The 22,182-nt window shown below is 35.9% G+C and overlaps 1 protein-coding gene across 3 annotated transcripts in view; it reads left to right on the top strand.

Moving 5' to 3' along the window:
- The window catches only part of RALGAPA1 (Ral GTPase activating protein catalytic subunit alpha 1), a 132,257-nt gene that overhangs the window by 72,260 nt on the left and 37,815 nt on the right, over nucleotides 1-22,182 (top strand). For all 3 annotated transcript variants that reach the window (XM_032230895.1, XM_032230912.1, XM_032230904.1), the window contains exons 29-36: nucleotides 5,701-5,811; nucleotides 7,580-7,648; nucleotides 9,696-9,830; nucleotides 11,592-11,775; nucleotides 15,809-16,673; nucleotides 17,880-17,951; nucleotides 19,435-19,558; nucleotides 21,678-21,833. In XM_032230895.1, the coding sequence (XP_032086786.1) occupies nucleotides 5,701-5,811; nucleotides 7,580-7,648; nucleotides 9,696-9,830; nucleotides 11,592-11,775; nucleotides 15,809-16,673; nucleotides 17,880-17,951; nucleotides 19,435-19,558; nucleotides 21,678-21,833 (1,716 nt within the window). The remainder of the gene's footprint in view (nucleotides 1-5,700; nucleotides 5,812-7,579; nucleotides 7,649-9,695; nucleotides 9,831-11,591; nucleotides 11,776-15,808; nucleotides 16,674-17,879; nucleotides 17,952-19,434; nucleotides 19,559-21,677; nucleotides 21,834-22,182) is intronic.

Genomic DNA, 22,182 nt, shown 5'->3' with positions numbered 1-22,182 from the left:
GGGTGACTAATAGCACCTTGAAGCGCATCCGGAGATCGACAGGTAGCCAGCGCAGCTCGCGGAGGATAGGTGTTATGTGGGTGAACCGAGGTGCACCCACAATCGCTCACGCGGCCGCATTCTGTACTAGCTGAAGTCGCCGGATGCTCTTCAAGGGCAGCCCCATGTAGAGCACATTGCAGTATTCCAGCCTAGAGGTCACAAGGGCCCGAGTGACTGTTGTGAGTGCCTCCCGGTTCAGGTAGGGTCGCAACTGGCGCACCAGGCGAACCTGGGCGAATGCCCCCCTAGTCACAGCCGTCAGGTGGTGGTCAAACGATAGCTGTGGATCTAGGAGGACTCCCAAGTTGCGAACCCTCTCTGAGGGGTATAAAATTTGACCCCCCCAGCCTGAGTGATGGAATGTTGGTGGGATCTTTGGGAGGGAAACACAACAGCCACTCGGTCTTATCTGGATTGAGTACAAGCTTGTTAACCCCCATCCAGTCCATAACGGCCTCAAGGCCCCGGTTCATCACGTCTGCCGCTTCATTGAGGTGGCACGGGGCGGACAGATACAACTGGGTATCATCCGCATATTGATGGTATCTGATCCCGTGCCTACGGATGATCTCTCCCAGCGGTTTCATGTAGATGTTGAATAGTAGGGGGGATAAGACCGAGCCCTGAGGCACCCCATATGTTAGGGGCCTAGGGGACGATCTTTGCCCCCCTACTAACACCGACTGCGACCTGTCCGAGAGGTAGGAGGAGAACCACCGCAACACGGTGCCTCCCACTCCCACCTCCCGCAGTCGTCGCAGAAGGATACCATTGTCGATGGTATCGAAAGCCGCTGAGAGGTCAAGGAGAACCAGGATGGAGGAATATCCTCCATCTCTGGCTCTCCAGAGATCATCAGTCAATGCGACCAAAGCGGTTTCCGTGCTGTAACCGGGTCTGAAGCCTGACTGGAAGGGGTCGAGATAGTTAGCTTCATCCAAGGCCCGTTGGAGCTGAAAGGCCACCACCTTCTCAACAACCTTCCCAAGGAAGGGAAGGTTGGAGACTGGGCGATAGTTATTGAGAACAGCTGGATCCAAAGATGGCTTTTTTAGGAGGGGTCTCACCACCGCCGCTTTCAGTGCGGCGGGGAAGTTCCCCTCCCGAAGAGAGGCGGTCACAACCGCCTGGATCCAGCCTCGTGTCACCTCACTGCTGTTAGTAACCAGCCATGAGGGACACGGGTCCAGTACGCAGGTGGAGGCACTTACAGCCCTCATGGCCTTGTCCACATCCCCGGGGGTAACATGGTTGCCCTAAAGGTGCTTTTTCAAAAGGTGACTGGACTTTATTTGTTTTTCTTTGAAGACATTTTGCTTCTCATCCAAGAAGCTTCTTCACTTCTGAAGAGAACCTTTTGAAAGAGCACCTTTCAGATGTTAATTTAATTATTTCATTTATTTTATTAATTAAAAATTAACAAATGTTACTTGTATCTTTGCATATGGATCAAAGCAGCCCATTGATCAGTGTGTTTTAGGTTATGTGACTCTGTATTTATTTGAGTTTGAAATCCCCAATTTAGTCTAAACAATGCCTAACTTTTAATTTTAAATTAAAAATAGAGTATAATTTTAAAGCAGTATATACAGTGAGAGAAAATAATTGAGATATATCCTCTCTGTACAGTTTGGAAACTGAATGTAAAGCTCAACAGTAGTTTGTGGTAAACCATTATTGGGCATTTATTTGGAATATATATTATTAAAAGAACGTTGGTTCATTTTCTAGTGAAGAAATATGAATAAGTATGCTTTATAACTTGTCAGTTTTGTTTACAGACAGTATGTACACTATTAGAATGAAATGGCAGTTGACAAAAGCAAATTGCAGGCTTATAACAGATGAACAACACTTTCTGAACTCCAACCAAGCTGTTGTGTCGAAATACAGGGAGCATTTATTTCTTCTAGACAGCATGAAGTCACAACTTTTCTGATTCAACCATATTGAAAAACTGGAATCCTAGCCACTCCTATCAACTGCTGCAGTTAGCAGCTGTGATGCACACTGCTCCAAAATAACGTCTTTTAAGTGGGTAGAAAGCCTTACTATGCTGCAGAAAGTATCATTCAAACAATTCTTTAAAAATAGGTGCACTCTGCTGAAATTTGATACTTGAGAAAACATACAGGCCACATGATCACTCCGGACTCTTAACTGCAATTTAACCCAAATGTGCTTTTTTCAAAAGGCAAATTGACTTCCTTGTTTTTTTCATTTGAAAAGATTTTGCTTCTCATCCATGAAGTTTCTTCAGTTCTAATGGTCTGATGGGGAATGGAAGGATTTAAATAAATCCTTCCATTCCTCACCAGTTTGAAAAAAGCACCTTCGAGACAACCATGATCTGGATGATTGAGAATCTCCATAGACAACTGCAATTTGAGTTACAGTATAGAAAATAGTAATAGAAAAGTATATGAGTTTGTTATAGTGGTTAAGGCATCAGGCTAGAAACCAGGTGACTGCGATTTCTAATGCCACCTTGGGCACAAAGCCATCTGGATGATTTTGGACCAGATATTCTCTCTCAGTCCTAGGAAGGAGGCAGTGGCAAACCACTTCTAAAAACTCTTGCCAAGAAAACTCCTGGCAATTGCCATGAGCCAAAAACTCAAACCACCAAAAAAAACCTATGTTGTTGTTGTTTTAAATGTAAAATTGACTCCGTCCAAAATTAAAGCGAAGATATGCAAAACCAAAAAGGCAAATTCTTAAATTTATGATTGGATTTTCAAAACAGGTTCCAGGAAAAATAAGGGTCTTTTTATGATTGAATTACATGTATGCATTTTATAAATAATTGCTGCTATGCTAGTGGTACATCATATGCAGTTAGCAAACTTGTCTTGATCTATTAGGATAAATATATACAATATTTGATACAATGAAAAGATGAGTTTAAACTACTATTTGAAGGAAAGGATCCCTTGGAAGTCTTTAAGCCAGGGGTCCCCAACCTGTTGGCCACCGGGCCACATGACTGGCTGGCCAGTGCTTACACGTTTGTGTGCATGCACACTCCCCACTCACAGTAGTGTTGCCACGAGCACTGCATGGGCCCTTGTGTCACTATGAGCGCAACACAAGTGCTACAGTCGCCATGAGTGCTGCATGGACACAATTGTTGTGAGCGCCACGAAGGAACTACCATTGTTGCAAGCATCACGTGTGCATTTGAGGCCTTCTTGGCACCCGGGCATGTGTGCATAAAGGCGCTTGCCTCCCCCCCCCCCCCCGAAAGGTTGGGGAGCTCTGCTTTAAGCAGAAGCTGAAAGTTCATCTAAATTGTATTGACTCAAAAATTCCTATACCAAGCAACAGCTGGATTTAGAAAGCCCCAAATTCTTCCATATTATGAATCAGAAGTTCAATTTAGAATATCCAGTTACTCTCAGAACACAGAATGAGCCTTCTTGGGTCCAACCTTAGATATTGTATGTGAAAAATATTGAACTAGTTGCGTTTGAGAAGCTCCAGCCTGAAACTGGAGGTAGTTTCCAGCAACCAACACTTATATCAGTGATTTAGAAGATTACAGCCACACTTTTAAGTAATATGAATTGATTGCTGTTACCTTAATTAAATTTCACAGTTTAACTGTATGCCTTGTAAAAAACTATTTCTGTCCATTGGGCCTAAATCTTCCTGTGTTTAATTTCAGTGGATGACCTCAGGTTTTAGTATTATGGATGAAAAAAGAAAGTATATTCTCTCTTCACTTTATTTATACTAGGCATGATTTTATATGGCTTTGCACCTTCACCTGCTTTTATTCCAAGCTAAATAACCTTAGCTGCTATAGTATTTCTTTATAGGGGAAACTACTCCAGCATCCTATTATTTTTGTAACCTTTTCACTCTTTCTAGCTCTGTATAAACTTACTTAGGATTCAGTGTTACACACTATACCCAGTGATGTGGTACCATGTATAAGGACATTATTATTTTTTCATAACGTTTATAATTCTATCTCCAATTATTTCAAGCACTGAATTAACTTTTTTAATAGCAGCTGCAAAATGAGTTGACATTTCCATTGAGATATCCACTATGACTTATAAATCCCTTCCCAGGTCTATCACTGCCAGCTTAGATTTATTAATGTAAAGGCAAAATTTAAGGTTTTGCTTGTTTGTTTTGTCAAATTCCATATTTTTCATTTATTTACATTTAAATACCTTTCCCATTTTTTATTCCCTTAATTTGCAGACATCTTTGTGGAATTTTTTTTATCCCTTATTGATTTTATTGTCCTGAACAGTTTGATGAACAATCAGATCATGTATGTACAAATCACTGGTTCCAAAATGGATCCCTGAAGGGCCCAATTTTGCATGTCTCCCCAATGTAACAATTGTTCATATAGGTTTACATTTTACTTCTTGTTTTTTAATCAGTTTCAATATCCTCTTAACTAATTCTTGAATCTCAAAGCATTGGTGTTATAATATTGAAGTAAGTGTCACCAACAGCAGAATGGATCATTGCATTTTGCTCCAGTTGGAGTTTACAAAGATCTTAAATGAAAACCATCAGTAGAATGAATTACAGTAATCCAAATTAATGTATTCCCATTGTAATTATGGTAATGTAAAAACCACTGTGATCTTTTATATATATTTACATTTGTTATTGCTCATTATAGTAACATTTATTTTAGATATTTTGTCATTTATTATTTATTTACATTTGTATGTGCACTGAGAACTTATATACCAGAGACAAATTCCTCGTGTAGCCAATCACACTTGGTCAGTAAAGAATTCCTAATCTGTTCTATTCTGTTCTATTCTATTCCATTCTATTCCAATAGCACTTAGACTTATATACCGCTTCATAGTGCTGTACAGCCCTCTATAAATGGCTTACAGACTCAGAATATTACCCCAAACAATCTGTGTCCTCATTTTACTGACCTCAGAAGGATGGAAAGCTGTGTCAACCTTGAGCCAGTGAGAATCTAACTGCCGGCAGTCAGCAGAATTAGCATGCAATACTGCATTCTAATACTGTCGCACCAAAGCTCATACTACTTAGTTCTGTTCTGTTTTATTTAAATGTTTTCATTAGCTGAATTTTTTTCTTCTATATGTCGGGTATGGAACTTTTCTTTTAAGAACATACCCTTATTAACAGAAATAAACCTTTTCTCAATCTGCATAAATCTCAGGTGTTTTAGAGTTTGTTTACAGTGTATTATTTGTATTCTTTGGATTTGTATACCTATCTTAGATTCATAGACATAATTAATTTCTGGTTTAAAGCTATTCAAGAATTGGAGAATAAGTTTGATTCTTACCTGACCACTTTTTTTTACTTTGAATGTATATTTTCCTCTCAACATAAAATAGTAATGAAATGAACTATCTTTGTCTAGTGATTATAGTGCTAGGCTAGAAACTAGAAGGCCATGAAAGCTGCCTTAAGCATGAAAGCTGTCTGGGTGATTTTAGGCCAGTCATTCCCTGTCAACCCCTCCCACCCACCTCACAGAATTATTGTTACAGTGGGAAAAGGATTAGTATTAGGTATGTTCACCACCTTGAATTGTTTATAAAATTAATGAAGGTGGGGTAAAAATAAATAAATAAATGTTACTATATTACATTACTATATTGCATTCAGTAATGTTCTTTTTGTGTTTTTTTATAGTTTCCAAATAAAACAGTTGCACATGTGGCTTGTAATATGCTTAATATGCTGGTTCATTATGTACACAGGCTACAATTGTACCAGTCTGATTCACCATTAAAAATAATTCAAGTAAGTAAAAGCAAAAGATATATTTGAAGATGGATTTTCATATAATATTTAGTAAAATATTTTCAGAGTGCCGCATGGTACATGTGCCAGTGTAATATTGAAATTTACAGCTTATACAATATTGTATATTTTCATCAGAATTGTTCATTACCAATACACATATTGGTCAAGAAGTCCAGTTCAAATATAGATACTATGAGGAAGAATGAAAACAGGGACTAAAAATATTTTTCATGTATGTGTGTGTGTGTGTGTGTCCAAGGTTCATTTAAAATCAACCAATTAGTTGTGGTCATTTACAGTAAGATATCTCAGAGGTTCAATCTCTTCCATTAGAGAAGCAAAAGGCAATGTCACAATTGTAAATAAAACAAAAAAAAATGATCTGAAGTAGGAATAACATTTTAATGTTTAATATGAAGTATATGAATAATATTTTAATATCGTTCAATGTAATCTCAATGTTTTGCCGTGACAGTAAAAGCTTTTTACACACCAGTACACAGCAAATATTTTAAAATACATTACATTGACTCACACTGAATCAAGGTAACTGACTTCTGAGTAAATGTGATTAATATCAATTTTTACAGAACTGATAGCAGTAATTCTTGAATACTGATATTTTGATATTATTCAGTTTCATAATCAGCTTCCAAACAATAACCTAAGACTTTGAAGAGGTTTAAATAGTTGCTAAGATCATGGTGATTATATAGAAGAGAATGAAATAGCTGTTTTGTATTAACAATGCTAAATTAAAACCGCATAGAAAAATTAAATATACAAGAATTAATTTACAAACAAGAATCTATGTGTCTTAAACACTACAAAAGCTATCTCCATACAACACAAATTTTATTCACCGGATAAAGGCAATTGCGCATACAATATGCAAAAATAAAAACATCATTTTTCTTGTTCAAAAAAATGTTACGCTTAGAAAGATAGACCTATATATTATTAAAACTTTCCTTTAAGCAAAATGATGCATCATAGGCAACAATTTTTGAACCAAGGTACAGATAGTCTTCAACTTATAACAGTTCATTTAGTGACTGTTTGAAGTTACAACTACACTGAAAAAAGTGACGTGACCATTTTTCACCCTTATGACCATTGCACCACCCAATTTTGGTCAGATGATCAAAATTCAGCTGTTTGGAAGCTGACTCATATTTATGACGGTTGCAGTGTCCTAAGGTGATGTGATCTCCTTTTGTGACCTTCTGACAAGCAAAATTAATGGGAAGCTAGATTCACTTAAAAACTGTATTGGTAACTTAACAAGTACGGTGATTCATTTAACAACTGTGGCAAGAAAGATTGTAAAATGTGGCAAAACTCAACCAATTTGTCAGCAACAAAAATCTTGGGTTCAATTTTGGTCCTAAGTTGAGGATTATCTGTACCTCAACCAAGCTAACTTACAGAATGTGTCCAAAATCTGGGATCCATGATTCCAATGGAAATGAAATTTGGCAAATGTTATAAAACACTTCATGACATAAACATTATCATAAAATAGTTAAGATAATATGTCATGAAACATTTCCTCTGCTGGTGTTTGACTGCTATACAGTTCAACATTTGCTGTTTTCAAAACATCCCTCAATGTATCCCAGCTGTTCTACTGAAGATAGTACACTAGAGGTTTGTCATTGTTGAAGGCATTGAGGAATCTGGCAAAGAAATATTTCTGAAAGGATAATCCAACAGGTCATTGGTAGTCTAATTTCTTTTTTAAAATATGTCTTATTATCCATAGATATTGATAGCTACTATCACTCATCTCTTGCCCAGTACAGAAGCTTCTTCTTATGAGCAAGATAAAAGGGTAAGCAGATTTATTTTATGTTACTGTATTGCAATGTATGTTTATGATAATGCAAAATTGAAGAGGTACAGATAGTTCGGGTTATAAATGAAAGCATGAAGTGTATGTGCAAATTGCATACGTAGGCTTCGGCTCCATTGTTCCTGGATGGATAGGGAGCTTAGGTTCCCCCCTCATTTGTGTTGCTTCCTCATTGACACATTCCTGCTCTCACCACCATCAATTCCATTTCACTTACTTATTTACAGATTTTTATCCTGCCATTATTTTTTTATTTGGTCAGCTCAAGGCAGTATACCTCAATAATGTTCCTGCATGCTATTCTTTCTGAAACTAGAACTGTGTGAGGTAGGTTGGGCTAAAAGACAAGGAATGGCCCAAAGTCACTCAAGCTCAAATGTACATCAGAAGAGCAAAATATCAATTATTTATTTATTTATTTATTACTAAAAAAAGAAATCAGCAGAGTCGAGTTTCATCATTTACAATCAGCTGATGATTGCGAAATATAGTAATACAAAGCCTCCTTCTGACTTCAGAACACACTCTGTAAATTTGGAGTCACCATGTGAACAGTATTATTAACTGGAATATTGTTAATAAAAGTGTATAAGGCTGCAGAGTCATTGACCTTTGTGAAATATTATAAAATAGATATGTACGACATAGACACAGCCTTTGGTCATGCTGTGTAACAAAAAGTGCTGTAAATTGTTACACCAGTTTACCCTGAGAACACTGCTATCGTCTAGCCCTTTCCTTTCCGCTCACAGTAGTTGGGCTTCCCTTTCTGATCACTGTAAGATCCAACAATTCACCCCATTTGAAAAGAAGAGAAAAATATATCTAAGAAACCAAGTGACCCGAGATTCAGGATACAAGTTACATCACTGCGTTAAATGTTATTCTTCCATTTCTATGCATTTTAGCAGTTACAAGTTTGTTATGAACACACACAGTAAAAGAAGAGATAAAACAACTGAACTACAATCAGTACAAATGAATGAATAGAAAGGGTTTCCTTAAAAGGAAGAAATTGTAACCTCTTCTAGCTAGACGTACAAAATTGTGCTTCCCAATTTCTATCCAACACATTCTAAAAAAAAAAGAAAGCCTTTATTTTATTGTATTTTCCTGCTAGGTTTATCTTCCACTGACTACAAAGTTATTTTACAGCAGGTTCGATTATCAATGAGTAACATCCAGCAAGGGTCTTTAATGTGAAACAAATAATGTTTTAGTTTCATACAAAAGTAGCACAGTTATCTGGATCCAAAGCTTGCAGTCTTCAAAAGAAAGTCTGTTTCTATCCATGGAATAGGTGTGCATCGTCTTCTATAAGTTGGGGTGATTTCCCAAATATTTATTATTTATATGTTAGATTTATACTCTACCTCAAGCAGCTTAAGGCAGTGAGAAAGAAAAGTTGTGTGTAGGCACTGCTATTACTGTTTGAACGTGACTCCAGGAATCCAGCTCAATGGGAATTTCAAGTGCAGCATATTGGATGAAATAACATATCAGACAATTGCCTCAATGAACCACGAAAAATGGTGAAATGGTTCAGAAATGGCTCATAGTTTTAGGGTTTCCCATGTTTGCTTTCTTAGAATGCTAAAGTTCTTTAATGTTTTTTATTCATAATAGTAAAAATTTTAAAAGTTGACATTAGAATTTCAGTGATTGCTGAGAACATGAACCATAAATGATTACATGTCTACTTTGCTTTTTTATATGTTTATGTACAAAAATAAAAACACTTTGCTTATTCAGTCTGCTATACGTTGGTTACAAATATAGTCCATCTAAAATTATGTTTCTTTGAAGTTCTGTTGGGTTCAACTCTCCTACTGAAACTAAAGACATTCTCTTTTAGTAGGATCAAGATTTACATATTTGTTTATGTATTTCTATTATCAAACGGCATAACACATACTGAGATATATGGATTCCTGCTGAAGCTACAGTTAAAAGGGAAGCATGGAAAAGCAAAGCAAATAAATTATACTTCATGGTTATCTATAATTTAGAAATATTTCTATTACAGCTGGTGGTATCTCTACTTCTTTGTTTGTTGGACTGGACAATGGCATTGCCACTACGGACATTATTACAGCCTATTAATCCTGCAGCATTTGAAAATGATAAAACTGAAAAATCTGTTCTTAATTACATATATAAGGTATTTGCTACTCCTTTTACTTTTAGTTTGGTCTTATAAAAATTTTCTCTTTGGATTTTTTTAACTTTTTCTTTTTGCGAATAAGAAAAGAAGTAAAACTGAACAAAAATATAAGTTATTTTCATGTGTATTTTTTTCAGAATTGTAAAGACCCTGAACAAGTTTGAGAAGTGTAACATACAGTAATCCTCAGTGAATGAGAAGTATGTTGCACCCTGTTCCTTTCACTTCCACTGATGGCTCTGCTAGCAGATACAGCTAACAAATCCAAATGAAGCTTGTTTACTGGTGTATAAGTCAGAGAATATGTCGAATGAAAGAAAAAAGGCAAAATACCTAATTCGTACAAAACATATCATGAGCAGAACCATCCAGATTTCACAGCTATGCCTGTTGAGAAGAGTAACCAGCAGAAATAATTGGAGAAACTTCTCTATTCCCTGACAAGACAAAATCTGACAATAGATGGACATTCCTAATCACAGTGTACTTTGGACTATTCATTGAATAGAAATAATATATTAAAAGTTCAAAAATAGTTAAAATAGAATAAAATAAATTATTTTGAAACCTTACAGATGTTATAAATAAAAACAAAGAACTAATGCTAACAGAATAAAACAATATTAAATATTAGGACAGATTGAAAACATTTTAGAAACCAGAAAGGCCTTTGCATGGACCCAAGCAGAAGATGGCCATTATAAACCTTTTTATTCATTTAAAACATTTATATAGCCGCCCATCTTCTAACCAACTCTGTGTGGCTCCCAATCAAAAGTTAAAACAGCATATAAAGCCATATTAAAACTATAAAACTAAACACAGTAAAAAAAAATTACAAACAACAAAAACCTGATGCCAAGCCAGTCTTCTAATCTGCAGTTATCGAATCTTATCTTAATGCTTCATGGAAAAGCAGTACTTCAGTACCTTATAAAAGGCTCGGATGGTAGAGACCTAATGAACTTCAGGTGTATTTGTGTGTGGAGTATTCCATACCGCAGGGTATGTAATAATAAAGGTGTGCTCCCATCAGAGGGCATTATTTGGGGGAAGGCATTAGGAACATGCCCATCCTATCTGGTTAGTGTACCACAGTTAAAGGGGTGTTTTCATTTATACCTCTGTGGGGAGGCAGACTCAAACATCAGTCTCAGATAAAATCTCAAATCTAGGTAAAAGCATTGAGGATTTATTTTTTTAATAGTGATTTTCCAAACCTAAAAAATCCTTAAAAAATCAAAACAGTATTCTAAATTACCAGTAACAAGGTTTGTCAGTACCCAGCCATATTCAGTAGCAGTTTATTTTAGAAGGCTACTCTTGGATAGGAATGTGACAGTCAGTTTGGACTGAAAAAAGGGATCCAGTTGAAGCCACTCATTGACATACTAACTTCACTTGATTAACTCAGAATATCTTTCCCTTTCTCTCTTAGACCAATGTAGCTCAATTACAGGAACAAATGTACTGCGTGAAAGGAAAAGCAGGATATGAATACAATAATGGATACTACCTTAAATAATAATCACATATCATGAGAACAGTTACAAATCAGAATAGTATGAAATGATTTTCATCATCTTTTCCTTTGACAAATAAAATTATGTACTCTTTTGTATAAATGTAGTTATATCACATAAGAAATCTGTGTATCCTGGGTGGATTTTATGTCAATCTTCTGAGAAGCAATCCTGGTTTCACTTTAGTCTTTCATACTTATATATATAGATTTTAGTATATTTTGTTTTTTTTAAGGTTCTTCATGGATGTGTCTATGGATCTCAGTGCTTTAGTAACGTGAAGTATTTTCCAATGAGCCTGTCTGATTTAGCATCTTTGGATTATGATCCTTTTATGCATTTGGAAAATTTAAAAGAACCAGAACCACTCCATTCACCTGATTCAGAACGGTCTTCCAAACTCCAGCCAGTCACAGAAGGTTTGTTTGGTTTAATTGACTTCCTTTTCTGATCACGTATCATAAATTTTCTAATATTGAAGTATCAGTCTCGAGTATTAATTCTTTAATTACACTCTAATAGTTCCGTTATAGATTATAGGTAGTGTCAGTAAGCATTGAATAGATTAATATAATTTTGAGTAATTACAACTCCTTTTGGTATAATAAGTACGTCTTTACAACATACATCAACTTCATAACAGATTTTTCTCTACCCCAGTAAACAAGTAAAACTTTTTTAATTTTTATTGATAACAAATATTTACATATGTTATTTAGCAAGCAAGCAATTACAAAATGTTTAACTTAGTATGCACTATTTTGTAATTCTTAAAATTTACTTCATGCTTATGAACTTATTTTTTTCAAACTTTATTTTTTTATCTAAAAATTAAATACCTTGAATTAATAATTCAAATAATTTTAATTTAGATTTTTTTCTTGTATGAAATATTAAATGGTACTAGTGAAAAGAAATTTGGGAGACATAGGCTTTCATACTGAGGCTAAATATTCTGTGTAGGATCATTCTCCTCCAATATTAAGCTGTTCCCTTTAGGCTTCCTTAAAGGTATTAAGGACTAGATAAATACAGAACCTTTTTGTAGCAGCTGTGTGCTAACAGCAGGTGATTTTGTGGTCTGTAGTGACTCCGTGCTGTTTTTTTTATGTGGAGAAAATGGCTAATCATTGTACCCTTGTCTAAGGCATGCTTCATCATTTTCAAGTACTTTTTTGGCCAAAGAATTCTGAACACAGAGCTGTCCTCTAATAAGCTCAGTATTGGATTGAACAAATCTGATTTGAGCACTATTGGCAGGAGGAACGGTAATTATTAAATTTACTGAGCAGTGAAGCAAGCTACTGTAGTTGGCTTTTTGTCAAATGGCTGTGGTCTTATTAGTGAAGAGTAATCATCTGCAGGGTCAGAATGAAAGCAGCACCAAAGGATTCATTCCCTCCTAATTACAGTTTCACCTATACATATTATGCAAAGCTAATATTTAAACTAGTTGCCAAGATTAATTTCCTCTACATGTTACATTGCAAGGGTAAAGAATTGCAGCCGGTTTTTGTGCCTTACTGCTTTTGTATGCTGTAATAATGTGTAATTATGGGTTCACAGCAAATACTCTGTGATTTGTTTAATCTGCCTATTTGAAAAGACAACCTTGAATAGTTCCCTCCGCCTCTTCTTAAATTAGTATCTATTGGAGAAAACACCAGCATTGCTGTCCTTTATTTGTGCATTTCCACACAGGAGTAAGTCCTGGGTATTTTTTAAAATCCTAAATGAGATTTTTTTTCCCCTTCTATTATATTGTCTTAGGTAAGTTAATAACCTATTTTAAAAAGATCCCTGACAATTGTGGTTGGGTGACCAGTATATATTTTGTCAATTTTGGTACTCCTAATAATATTAAAATTTCAGTAATTTTCATTTTCCACAGCAGCCTACAATTCTAAAAGATACAAAGCTGATTGTTGTGAATGAGCTTATATCAAAAAGCATGACCTAAATTATATTTGGTACACAACAGTGTTAATATAATTCTTTGATTGTCTTTCTTCTCACTTCCTAAGATTCTCCTTTTATTTTAAGACTTTGTCCAATTTGTTTATGTCAGAAAGAAATGTTGCTATTTTGGCCTACAAAAATAAGTTTCTTAAACATTATCACAATATTATTATTCTCCAAAAAAAATACATTACTTTCAGATTTAAGTCATTAATCCGGCAAAAATAGGAAGTATATTAAATAAAGCTTGTTTGAAGCTTGTGTTGCTTCAGAATGTTTACACTGTATAACAGGGCTATCAATCTCCCACCCCAGGGGCCGGATGCGTCACGCACTGGCCACGCCCACACGTGGTTTAGTGAAGGGGGGAAAGTCACGATATGTCACGTGACGCCAACGTAACGATGTGAGTTTGATACCCCTGCTTTATAAGGAAATATTAAGAACTCTATAAAGCCATTCAGTACAATGTTGAAATCCATAGCTTTATAAATATGTCAAGTTCTCAGAATTAATATTAATGAAAAAGAGGAAACTACAGGTCAAGTGCTGATTCCACTATGAGGCAACTGTCGTTAAAGGTCAGCAGATAATGAATTAGTTACAACACAAAATATGCTATATAAACTGTACTAAAAGAAAAAGGCACTATGAGGATTAGAAGAACCAAGTTTGGACACACATTATGGCATTACACTCATCTTTTACAATAACTCTGTACACAGATGTCAGCCATTCTTCCCACTAAGAATCTCATAGTCAAGAAAAAAAACATAAAATTTAAACCTGAGGGTATCTGTATATCTCTTTCTCTCTGTGTTTCTATATTTATATAATGGCTTGAGGCCTATAGTTGCCAGGTGCTAGTTTTCTGCCTTGAAAACAGCTTTTCTAAAGTCTGTAATAAAATTAAAGAGTCATGTTTTTTAATATCTGCCTGTTCGTTTTCAAATCTAAATGAAGACACCATTTGGATTGTTCTATAGCTTCAGGCTTTGGGAATATGCAAGCCTTCTTTTTAGCAAAAAGATTTGTGCTTATTAGAAAATAGGATTAGAAGAATTATTGTTTTTAATATATTAATAATATTGTAATTAATTCACAACTGGCTGTCATTCCAATCAATTTTTTGAATATTAATTCAAAGCATTATAATTAACTAGCTTCAGTAGAAAAATTATTAAAGTCTTCTAATGAATAACAGTATAAATCTAAACATATTTATTTAGTGTCTTCGGTAAATTCAGTAAAAATTACTCCCAGCAAAACATGTTTAGGATTTCAACCTAACCTCAGGATTGTAATTATTTCTTTTCTGTTTTCTTTTCTTAAAAACAAGCACTTTTCTTTGTAACTATTTATGTTGAAGAGAGAGGGAGGGAGGGAGGGAGGGAGGGAGGGAGAGAGAGAGAGAGAGAGAGAGAGAGAGAGAGAGAGAGTGAGAGTGTTTTCTCATAGATTTTCACGGGTACAGGTATGCGGGTTTTGGTGTATTCGGGTCTTTTCCCGGGTAAGATTGAGAGTATCTTGGTGACGTTTCAACGGCATACATACACACCATAAAATGAAATTAATTTATTAGAACTATTACCGTATTTTCACCCATATAACCCGCGGGTTATATGCGGTTTTTACATGCACAGCGCCCCCCTGCGGGTTATATGCGTGGGCGGGGTATACAGAAAATATTTTACACGATCGGAGGCTTACACGATCGGAGGCTTGCTTCTTTCTCCGTTTCTTCCCCCACCCCGATCTCAGCTGTTTCCTTCTCCTCCGTTCCTTTCCTCTTCCCCAGCGTGCGCAGGGTTCTTTCTCCGTTTCTTCCCCCACCCCGATCTCAGCTGTTTCCTTCTCCTCCGTTCCTTTCCTCTTCCCCAGCGTGCGCAGGCTTCTTTCTCCGTTTCTTCCCCCACCCCGATCTCAGCTGTTTCCTTCTCCTTCGTTCCTTTCCTCTTCCCCAGCGTGCGCAGGCTTCTTTCTTTCTCCGTTTCTTCCCCCCCCATCTCAGCTGTTTCCCTTCTCTTTTACTCGCCGCGGGTTATATGCGTGTGCGGGTTATCTGCGTGTGCGGGTTATCTGCGTGGGCGGGTTATATGCGTGGGCGGGGTATACGGGAAACATTTTACACGATCCAGAAAACCCGCGGGTTATATGCGTGTGCGGGTTATCTGCGTGGGCGGGTTATATGGGTGAAAATACGGTAATAGTCATAATTTTTCTTAAACAGTATTGTCTATGAGAAAATATCTCTCAGTATCATTTCAGCTGTGAAATATCAGTTTCCTTCGTAGGAACAATAATTGTTTTTATTTTAATTAAAATGCATATTATCTGCAGTTAACAGTATTTTTCTTACAGCACTTTATGACTTGCCATGCAAGTCATACTGCATCTCTTCAGAGTCCATTAACATTTAAACAGATAGAAATTACATTTTACATTGCTAGGAGTGAAACCTAAAGTATTGAATTTTGTTTTTGTGTTTTTCAGTAAAATCTCATATGCAACAAGGACTGATCTCTGTGGCGGCTCGTACTGTGATAGCTCATCTGGTAAACCACTTAGGCCATTATCCAATGAGTGGGGGGCCTGCTATGCTAACAAGTCAAGTATGTGAAAATAATGACAATCCTTTCTGCGAGAACCTTGAACTTTCTCCTGAGCTTTTTGAGAACCCCAATCTCCAGTTCTTTGTATTAAATAATACCACATTAGTTTCATGTATACAGATAAGAGCCGAAGAGAACATGCCTGGAGGAGGTTTGTCTGCTGGACTTGTCTCAGCCAATTCAAACGTCCGAATTATAGTGCGGGATCTGTCTGGGAAATATTCTTGGGATTCTGCCATCATGTATGGGCCTCCCCCTCTATGTGGCCTAAGTGAACCAACCACTTTTATGCTTTCACTGCCCCATCAAGAGAAATCAGAAAATGCCTCAGAACCTCCTGCATATATAGAAGAAATGTATGTAAAGGATGGAATTACTCTTCCACTAAAAAGAAGACTTAGAGACACTGTGCCAACATGGGATACTATAAAGGATGAACAAGATGGTCTTGATGAGCTTTTGCAATATGTGGGAATCACTAGTCCTGAGTGTTTACAGAGGACAGGTGTGTCTCTCAATATACCTGCTCCTCAGCCTATCTGTGTGTCAGAGAAGCAGGAAAATGATGTAATCAATGCAATCCTTAAACAGGACACTGAAGAGAGAGATTTTATTGAAAAGCACTTCAGTGACTTAAATATGAAGGCTATGGAGCAGGATGAACCAATTCCACAAAAGCCCTATTCGGCATTTTACTATTGCAGGTTACTCCTTAGTATTCTTGGAATGAATTCTTGGGATAAAAGGTAAATGATAATATTATTTGCTCTTAAAATCAACATAATTTGATCTTTTTCAGAACAGAGAGAGATTTTAAGTGACATACATGCTGCTACTAAAAACAATAGCAGAATATATCTTCTCTTTCCAGGACAGCCACTCCTCGTTTAGCAACTATCTCAGTTAGCAACTATTTGCAAATTCTATATTAATAAACACTAATAAAAATCAATGTGTACAATTACAACCAAAATTTTGGGGTCAAAAATTTTTTTTTTCAATGTTAAACTGATTAAGGTTTGGTCAATTTCAGGCAGAAGGCCAGCTGGCAGAAGGTTTAATGAACTAATTAAGGTTATAGAGGTTAACCTATCACTAGCACTTTTAAAAGGGAAGTGCTATGCTATCAAGAAAGGTAGGTCAGGAAGAGAAAGCTTGTTTAAGCAGTCTCTCCACCTTGAGAGGAGGTAAAAAGGGAAAAAAATCTTGTCAGGCATAGGGCTCTGTATGAAGATAACATTATATGAATGAGAGAGCAGCAACTAGTGATCTTCAGAGCATCTCTCCCTCCTTTCCCCCTCTCTCTGTGTCACATGTTCACTTAGCAACCTTTTTGTTTAACGACAAAATCACGGAACAAATTGTAGTCGCTAAACAAGACAAGGATGTAATGAAATTAAATCCAAATGTTCTCTCACTTCTGTATTAAGATTTTCTTAGCCATGAGTGTACATAATGTAAATTACTACACAACTGTAGGAGGATAGTGGTGTTGTTTTGTTTGTATTATGACACATTATAGAAGAGGAACAGCTAAATATATGCCATAATGTATTAATGAATCATCAAAATCCTATCTACTTTTCAAAGATGCCTTCCTAGATGCCTCCTAATATTCCCAAATCTCTAGTCCTAATTTGAGAGCCAGTTTGGTTTAGTGGTTTATATGTTCCAAGGGAAATGTTGTTCAAGTCACCAGGTTAAAGAAGTGGAATGGAGTAAGAATTACAGTAAAGACCCTAATAAGGATTCAGAAAATTATCGGGGATAAAAAAAAGTTTGTGTGTGCTTTTTATAAATAAAGATCTTTTCATTTTTTATGTGAAAAGATTTTTCAAAAGGCAAGGAAACTGTAGGAGATAATAAATCGAAATGAAAAGGTGTAATTGTTTGCTATATCTGTCATTCTACACAGATAATGAAAACATTTTTTATTAAATTTCCTTACTTAGGAGAAGCTTTCATCTTCTGAAAAAAAATGAAAAACTACTTCGAGAACTTCGAAATTTGGATTCAAGACAATGGCAAGTTATCTGCTATAAGCAATTTTTAAGTGTGGTAATTTCCTTTTTTAAATTGCACTTCAATGTCATTACTTTTTAAAATCATGTAGAATTCAAATTGTTATAAGATATTCCAATTTCTGTGACAATAGACATTTTTATTTAAAAAATGAATTAAAAGATTTGCCTCTTAGTAATTGTTTTTAGCACAAATCTGCCAGTGCCTATAGTTCTAAGTTAATACAATCTTATTTAATTTATTAGAACTCTTACATTCTAAAAACATAAAATAGCTAATGTTAATTCTTAACATTTGAACTGAATCATTCTTTAATGATTCTTTCATGCTTTAACAGAAATGGAAGTGACTAGATATGAAGCACAGCGTATTTCTGTCAGCTTATAGGTAGTCCTTGACTTACAATTGGCCATTTAGTAGACATTCATAGTTAAGATGGTTTTAACATTTCAACATCATCCCACCCCCAATCATATAACTGCATGTTGGGCACTCAGCAACTGGCCTAATTTACAGCCATTTGCAGTGTTTCACAGTCACATGACTGCAATTTACAATATTTTTGACAGAAACTAGCATTCACTTCCAGTTACCAGCAAAAACTGGCCCATAACAAACAGTGGGTTTCCTTAATGACCATTGCATAAGAGATAATAAAATCAGGTCAGTCACATGATGACCGCTTTACAACCATCATGTCTTACAACCTTAATTGCCAGGGTCAATTACAGTCATTAATCAAGGGCTAAATGTAAAAAAAAAAAGGCATATTTCAGAAGAGCTTTATTTCAACCAGAGAACTGTATTTCTTTATTGGCCACAAGGTCAGTTTTTATGAAGTGTATAGGGTCTTTAAGCTTATAACTAATTGTAATGAAAGAAAGGTATAACTCCATAACTTGTGAAAATATTGCTAATATATGTGTGTTCATATCTTCCAATTAGAGCAAATTTAAAGATTATTTTCAGCCATTTCAGGAGAAAATATTGCAGATTGCCAGATTTTATTGCTGTTTGGGGGGAAAAACTTGTTTGTATGAATGCAAACAAATTTTGGAATTACAGTCTTCTGTGCATATGAATTTTAGCATTGACCTATTTTAAGATATAGTAGTGAAAATGTTTGATTTGAAACATTTAGAAACCAAGCTAAGATATGGCTTCTCACGTTATCCCCCCCCCCCCCCGAAAAAATTGTGAAACTTATTTTTGCAATGTTACAAATGTTATATAATCAAAAAAAGTATTTCTATAGTATAATAAAGTACATAATTTTGATTATACAGTATATTATGAAGAGAGTTTTTTTTTTTAATGATCCTTGCTTTAGGAGTATAAATAAATAAGCAAAGACACGTATAAATAAAAACTGAAATCTCCTTCAATCCCCTTCAGAATGAAGGAAATTATATTAGCCTTTCTATATGTCCACTATGAGTGATGTCAGAGAATATTCTTATATAATTGCAATCATATGTCTTACAGCCGAGAGACACACAAAATTGCAGTATTTTATGTTGCTGAGGGACAAGAAGATAAACACTCCATCCTGACTAACACTGGAGGAAGCCAAGCATATGAGGATTTTGTAGCAGGTCTTGGTTGGGAGGTACACTTCTATCTCATCCCAATCTAATTAATTCATTTATTTTTTTAAAATGTTGTGATGTATTAAATAACAGCATTTATTTAAGAATTAGAAACATTAAAAACAATTTGAGATTTCTTTGTGAGGTACAGTATATGTGGTACCTTGCTCAATAGTGGTCTGTGAGAGGGATCTTGGAGTCCTAGTGGACAATCACTTAAATATGAGCTAGCAGTGTGAAGCAGCTGCCAAAAAAGCCAAGTTCTAGGCTGCATAAACAGAAGGATAGAATCAAGATCACATGAAGTGTTAATACCACTTTATAATGCCTTGGTAAGGCCACACTTGGAATACTACATCCAGTTTTGGTTGCCACAATGTAAAAAAGATGTGGAGACTCTACAAAGAGTGCAGAGGAGAGTAACAAAGATGATTAGGGGACTGGAAGCTAAAACATACTAAGAACGGTTGCAGGAACTTGGTATGTCTAGTTTAATGAAAAGAAGTATTAGGGGTGACATGATAGCAGTGTTCCAATATCTCGGGCTGCCACAAAGAATAGGGAGTCAAGCTATTCTCCAAAGCACCTGAGGGTAGAACAAGAAGCAATAGGTAGAAACTAATCAAGGAGAGAAGCAACTTAGAACTGAGGAGAAATTTCCTGACAGTTAGAACAATTAACCAGTGGAACAACTTGCCTCCAGAATTTTTGAATGTTCCAACAATGGAAGTTTTTAAGAAGATATTGGATAACCATTTGTCTGGCGTGGTGTAGGGTTTCCTGCCTAGAAAGGGGCTTGGACTAGAAGACCTCCAAGGTCCCTTCCAACTCTTATTCTGTTATTCTTTCAGTCTGAAAGAACTATCATCCTATTTCACAAGCTGCTTATAGGACTTATAAGGGGGTGGTTAACATTCCTATCATGTATCTGAAGCAGATTTTTTTTGTCATAACAGACTTTTATCAGCAGAAAAAATAGACATCACTGGAGTTTGTGATGTATGTGATTTTCTTAAAAGCCAAGTTCTCTTTGAATGGTGGGAAGAACAGGGACATGTGTTAGTTTCACAATTATTCTTATAATACCTGGAGATTATGTTGTAAATTTTCATAATCATTTCAATATTTGTGTAATTTGCCAGTTCTATATTTGGTGATAGGAAGACCAGCTCTGCTTCTTTTACATCTAGGAACAATATCAAATCCTAGCTAGCACCTGTTTAAAATTGCTCTCTTTAGAAGAGCTCCATTTATTAAGAGGAAATGTTATTTCTGAACGACAGATCTTTCCCACTCACAATTCCAGTGTCCACTGCATTGAGCCTAATTTTGGTTACTAAAATGTCATAGTCATTGTTAAACCACCAGTATGAGAGTACAGGTAGTCCTCAACGTAAGACCATAATTAGGCCAAAAATTTCTGTTGCTAAGGGAAACATTTGTTAAGTGAGCTTTGCCTCATTTTGCGATCTTTCTTGCCATAAAGGAATCACTGCTGTTTTTAAATTAATAACATGGTTGTTAAGTAAGTCTGGTTCCCCATTGACACTACTTGTGAGAAAGTAAAAAGGTGCTCACTTAATCCTGGGACATGCAACCATCATAAATATGAGCCAGTTGCTATGTGTCTGAATTTTGATCACATGGCCATGGGGAGGCTGCAATGATCACAAGTGTGAAAAACGGTCATAAGTGACTTTTTTCAGTAACATAACTTTGAACTGTCAGTAAATGAACTGTTGTAAGTCGAGGACTACCTGTAGTATGCTTGAAAATTACCATTCCAATTGCTACTGGAAATAACAATAGATGGGATTAATGTAGATCAGCTCACTTTTGGGAGTCCCATGTGCTAGGTATGCCATCTAACCACCGTAAAACATGTGCCTAAGAATAATTCTGTGGCAGAGTAGAATTATTTATATAGATTTCACTAGGTTGGGCTAATTTTTTTTAGCTTTGTGAACCCGAAATATTTGTTGTTAAAAAATCAATAATCTTGATTTCGAATGGATTTCGAATGGCAATGAACAAATGTACATGTCTCCTCCTTCCATTTCATATCCTTTAGACCTAGTCCAAAAAATCTCTACTTTATATTATACAGATACTTTATGTTGCAATGGCTTTTTATTTTAGGTGAACCTAACAAATCATTGTGGTTTTATGGGAGGACTACAGAAAAACAAAAGCACTGGATTGACCACTCCATATTTTGCTACCTCTATGGTTGAAGTAATGTTTCATGTATCAACCAGAATGCCTTCTGATTCAGATGACTCCCTAACAAAAAAGGTAGGTATTCCAAAATAACCTTTCACACTCTAATTAGTTATTGTGGTGTGGTGATTAAGTTATTGTACTAAAACCCGAGAGATTCTCAGTCATAAAAGTTATTGATTAACCGTGGGCCACTGACTGCCTCTCCATCAAATCCACCTCACTGAGTTATTTTGGCAAAACTTGGGAAAGGATGCACACTAATAGAGGAAAAACAGGATATTCAGTAAATCTAACAACTATAAAGGCTGATTCATTACATGATTGGGAGGCCAGTTCAAAGTTCTGCCATTCCACCATACACAGCTACCTGGCAAGAGTCACACTAGCAGGAAAGCAGGAAAGGCTATTTCCTTTCAGGTAT

Source organism: Thamnophis elegans, chromosome 1, assembly GCF_009769535.1.
Source record: "Thamnophis elegans isolate rThaEle1 chromosome 1, rThaEle1.pri, whole genome shotgun sequence".
NCBI lineage: Eukaryota > Metazoa > Chordata > Lepidosauria > Squamata > Colubridae > Thamnophis > Thamnophis elegans.
Note: the sequence above shows the minus strand (reverse complement) of the source record. Positions and strands in the feature narration are given on the sequence as shown.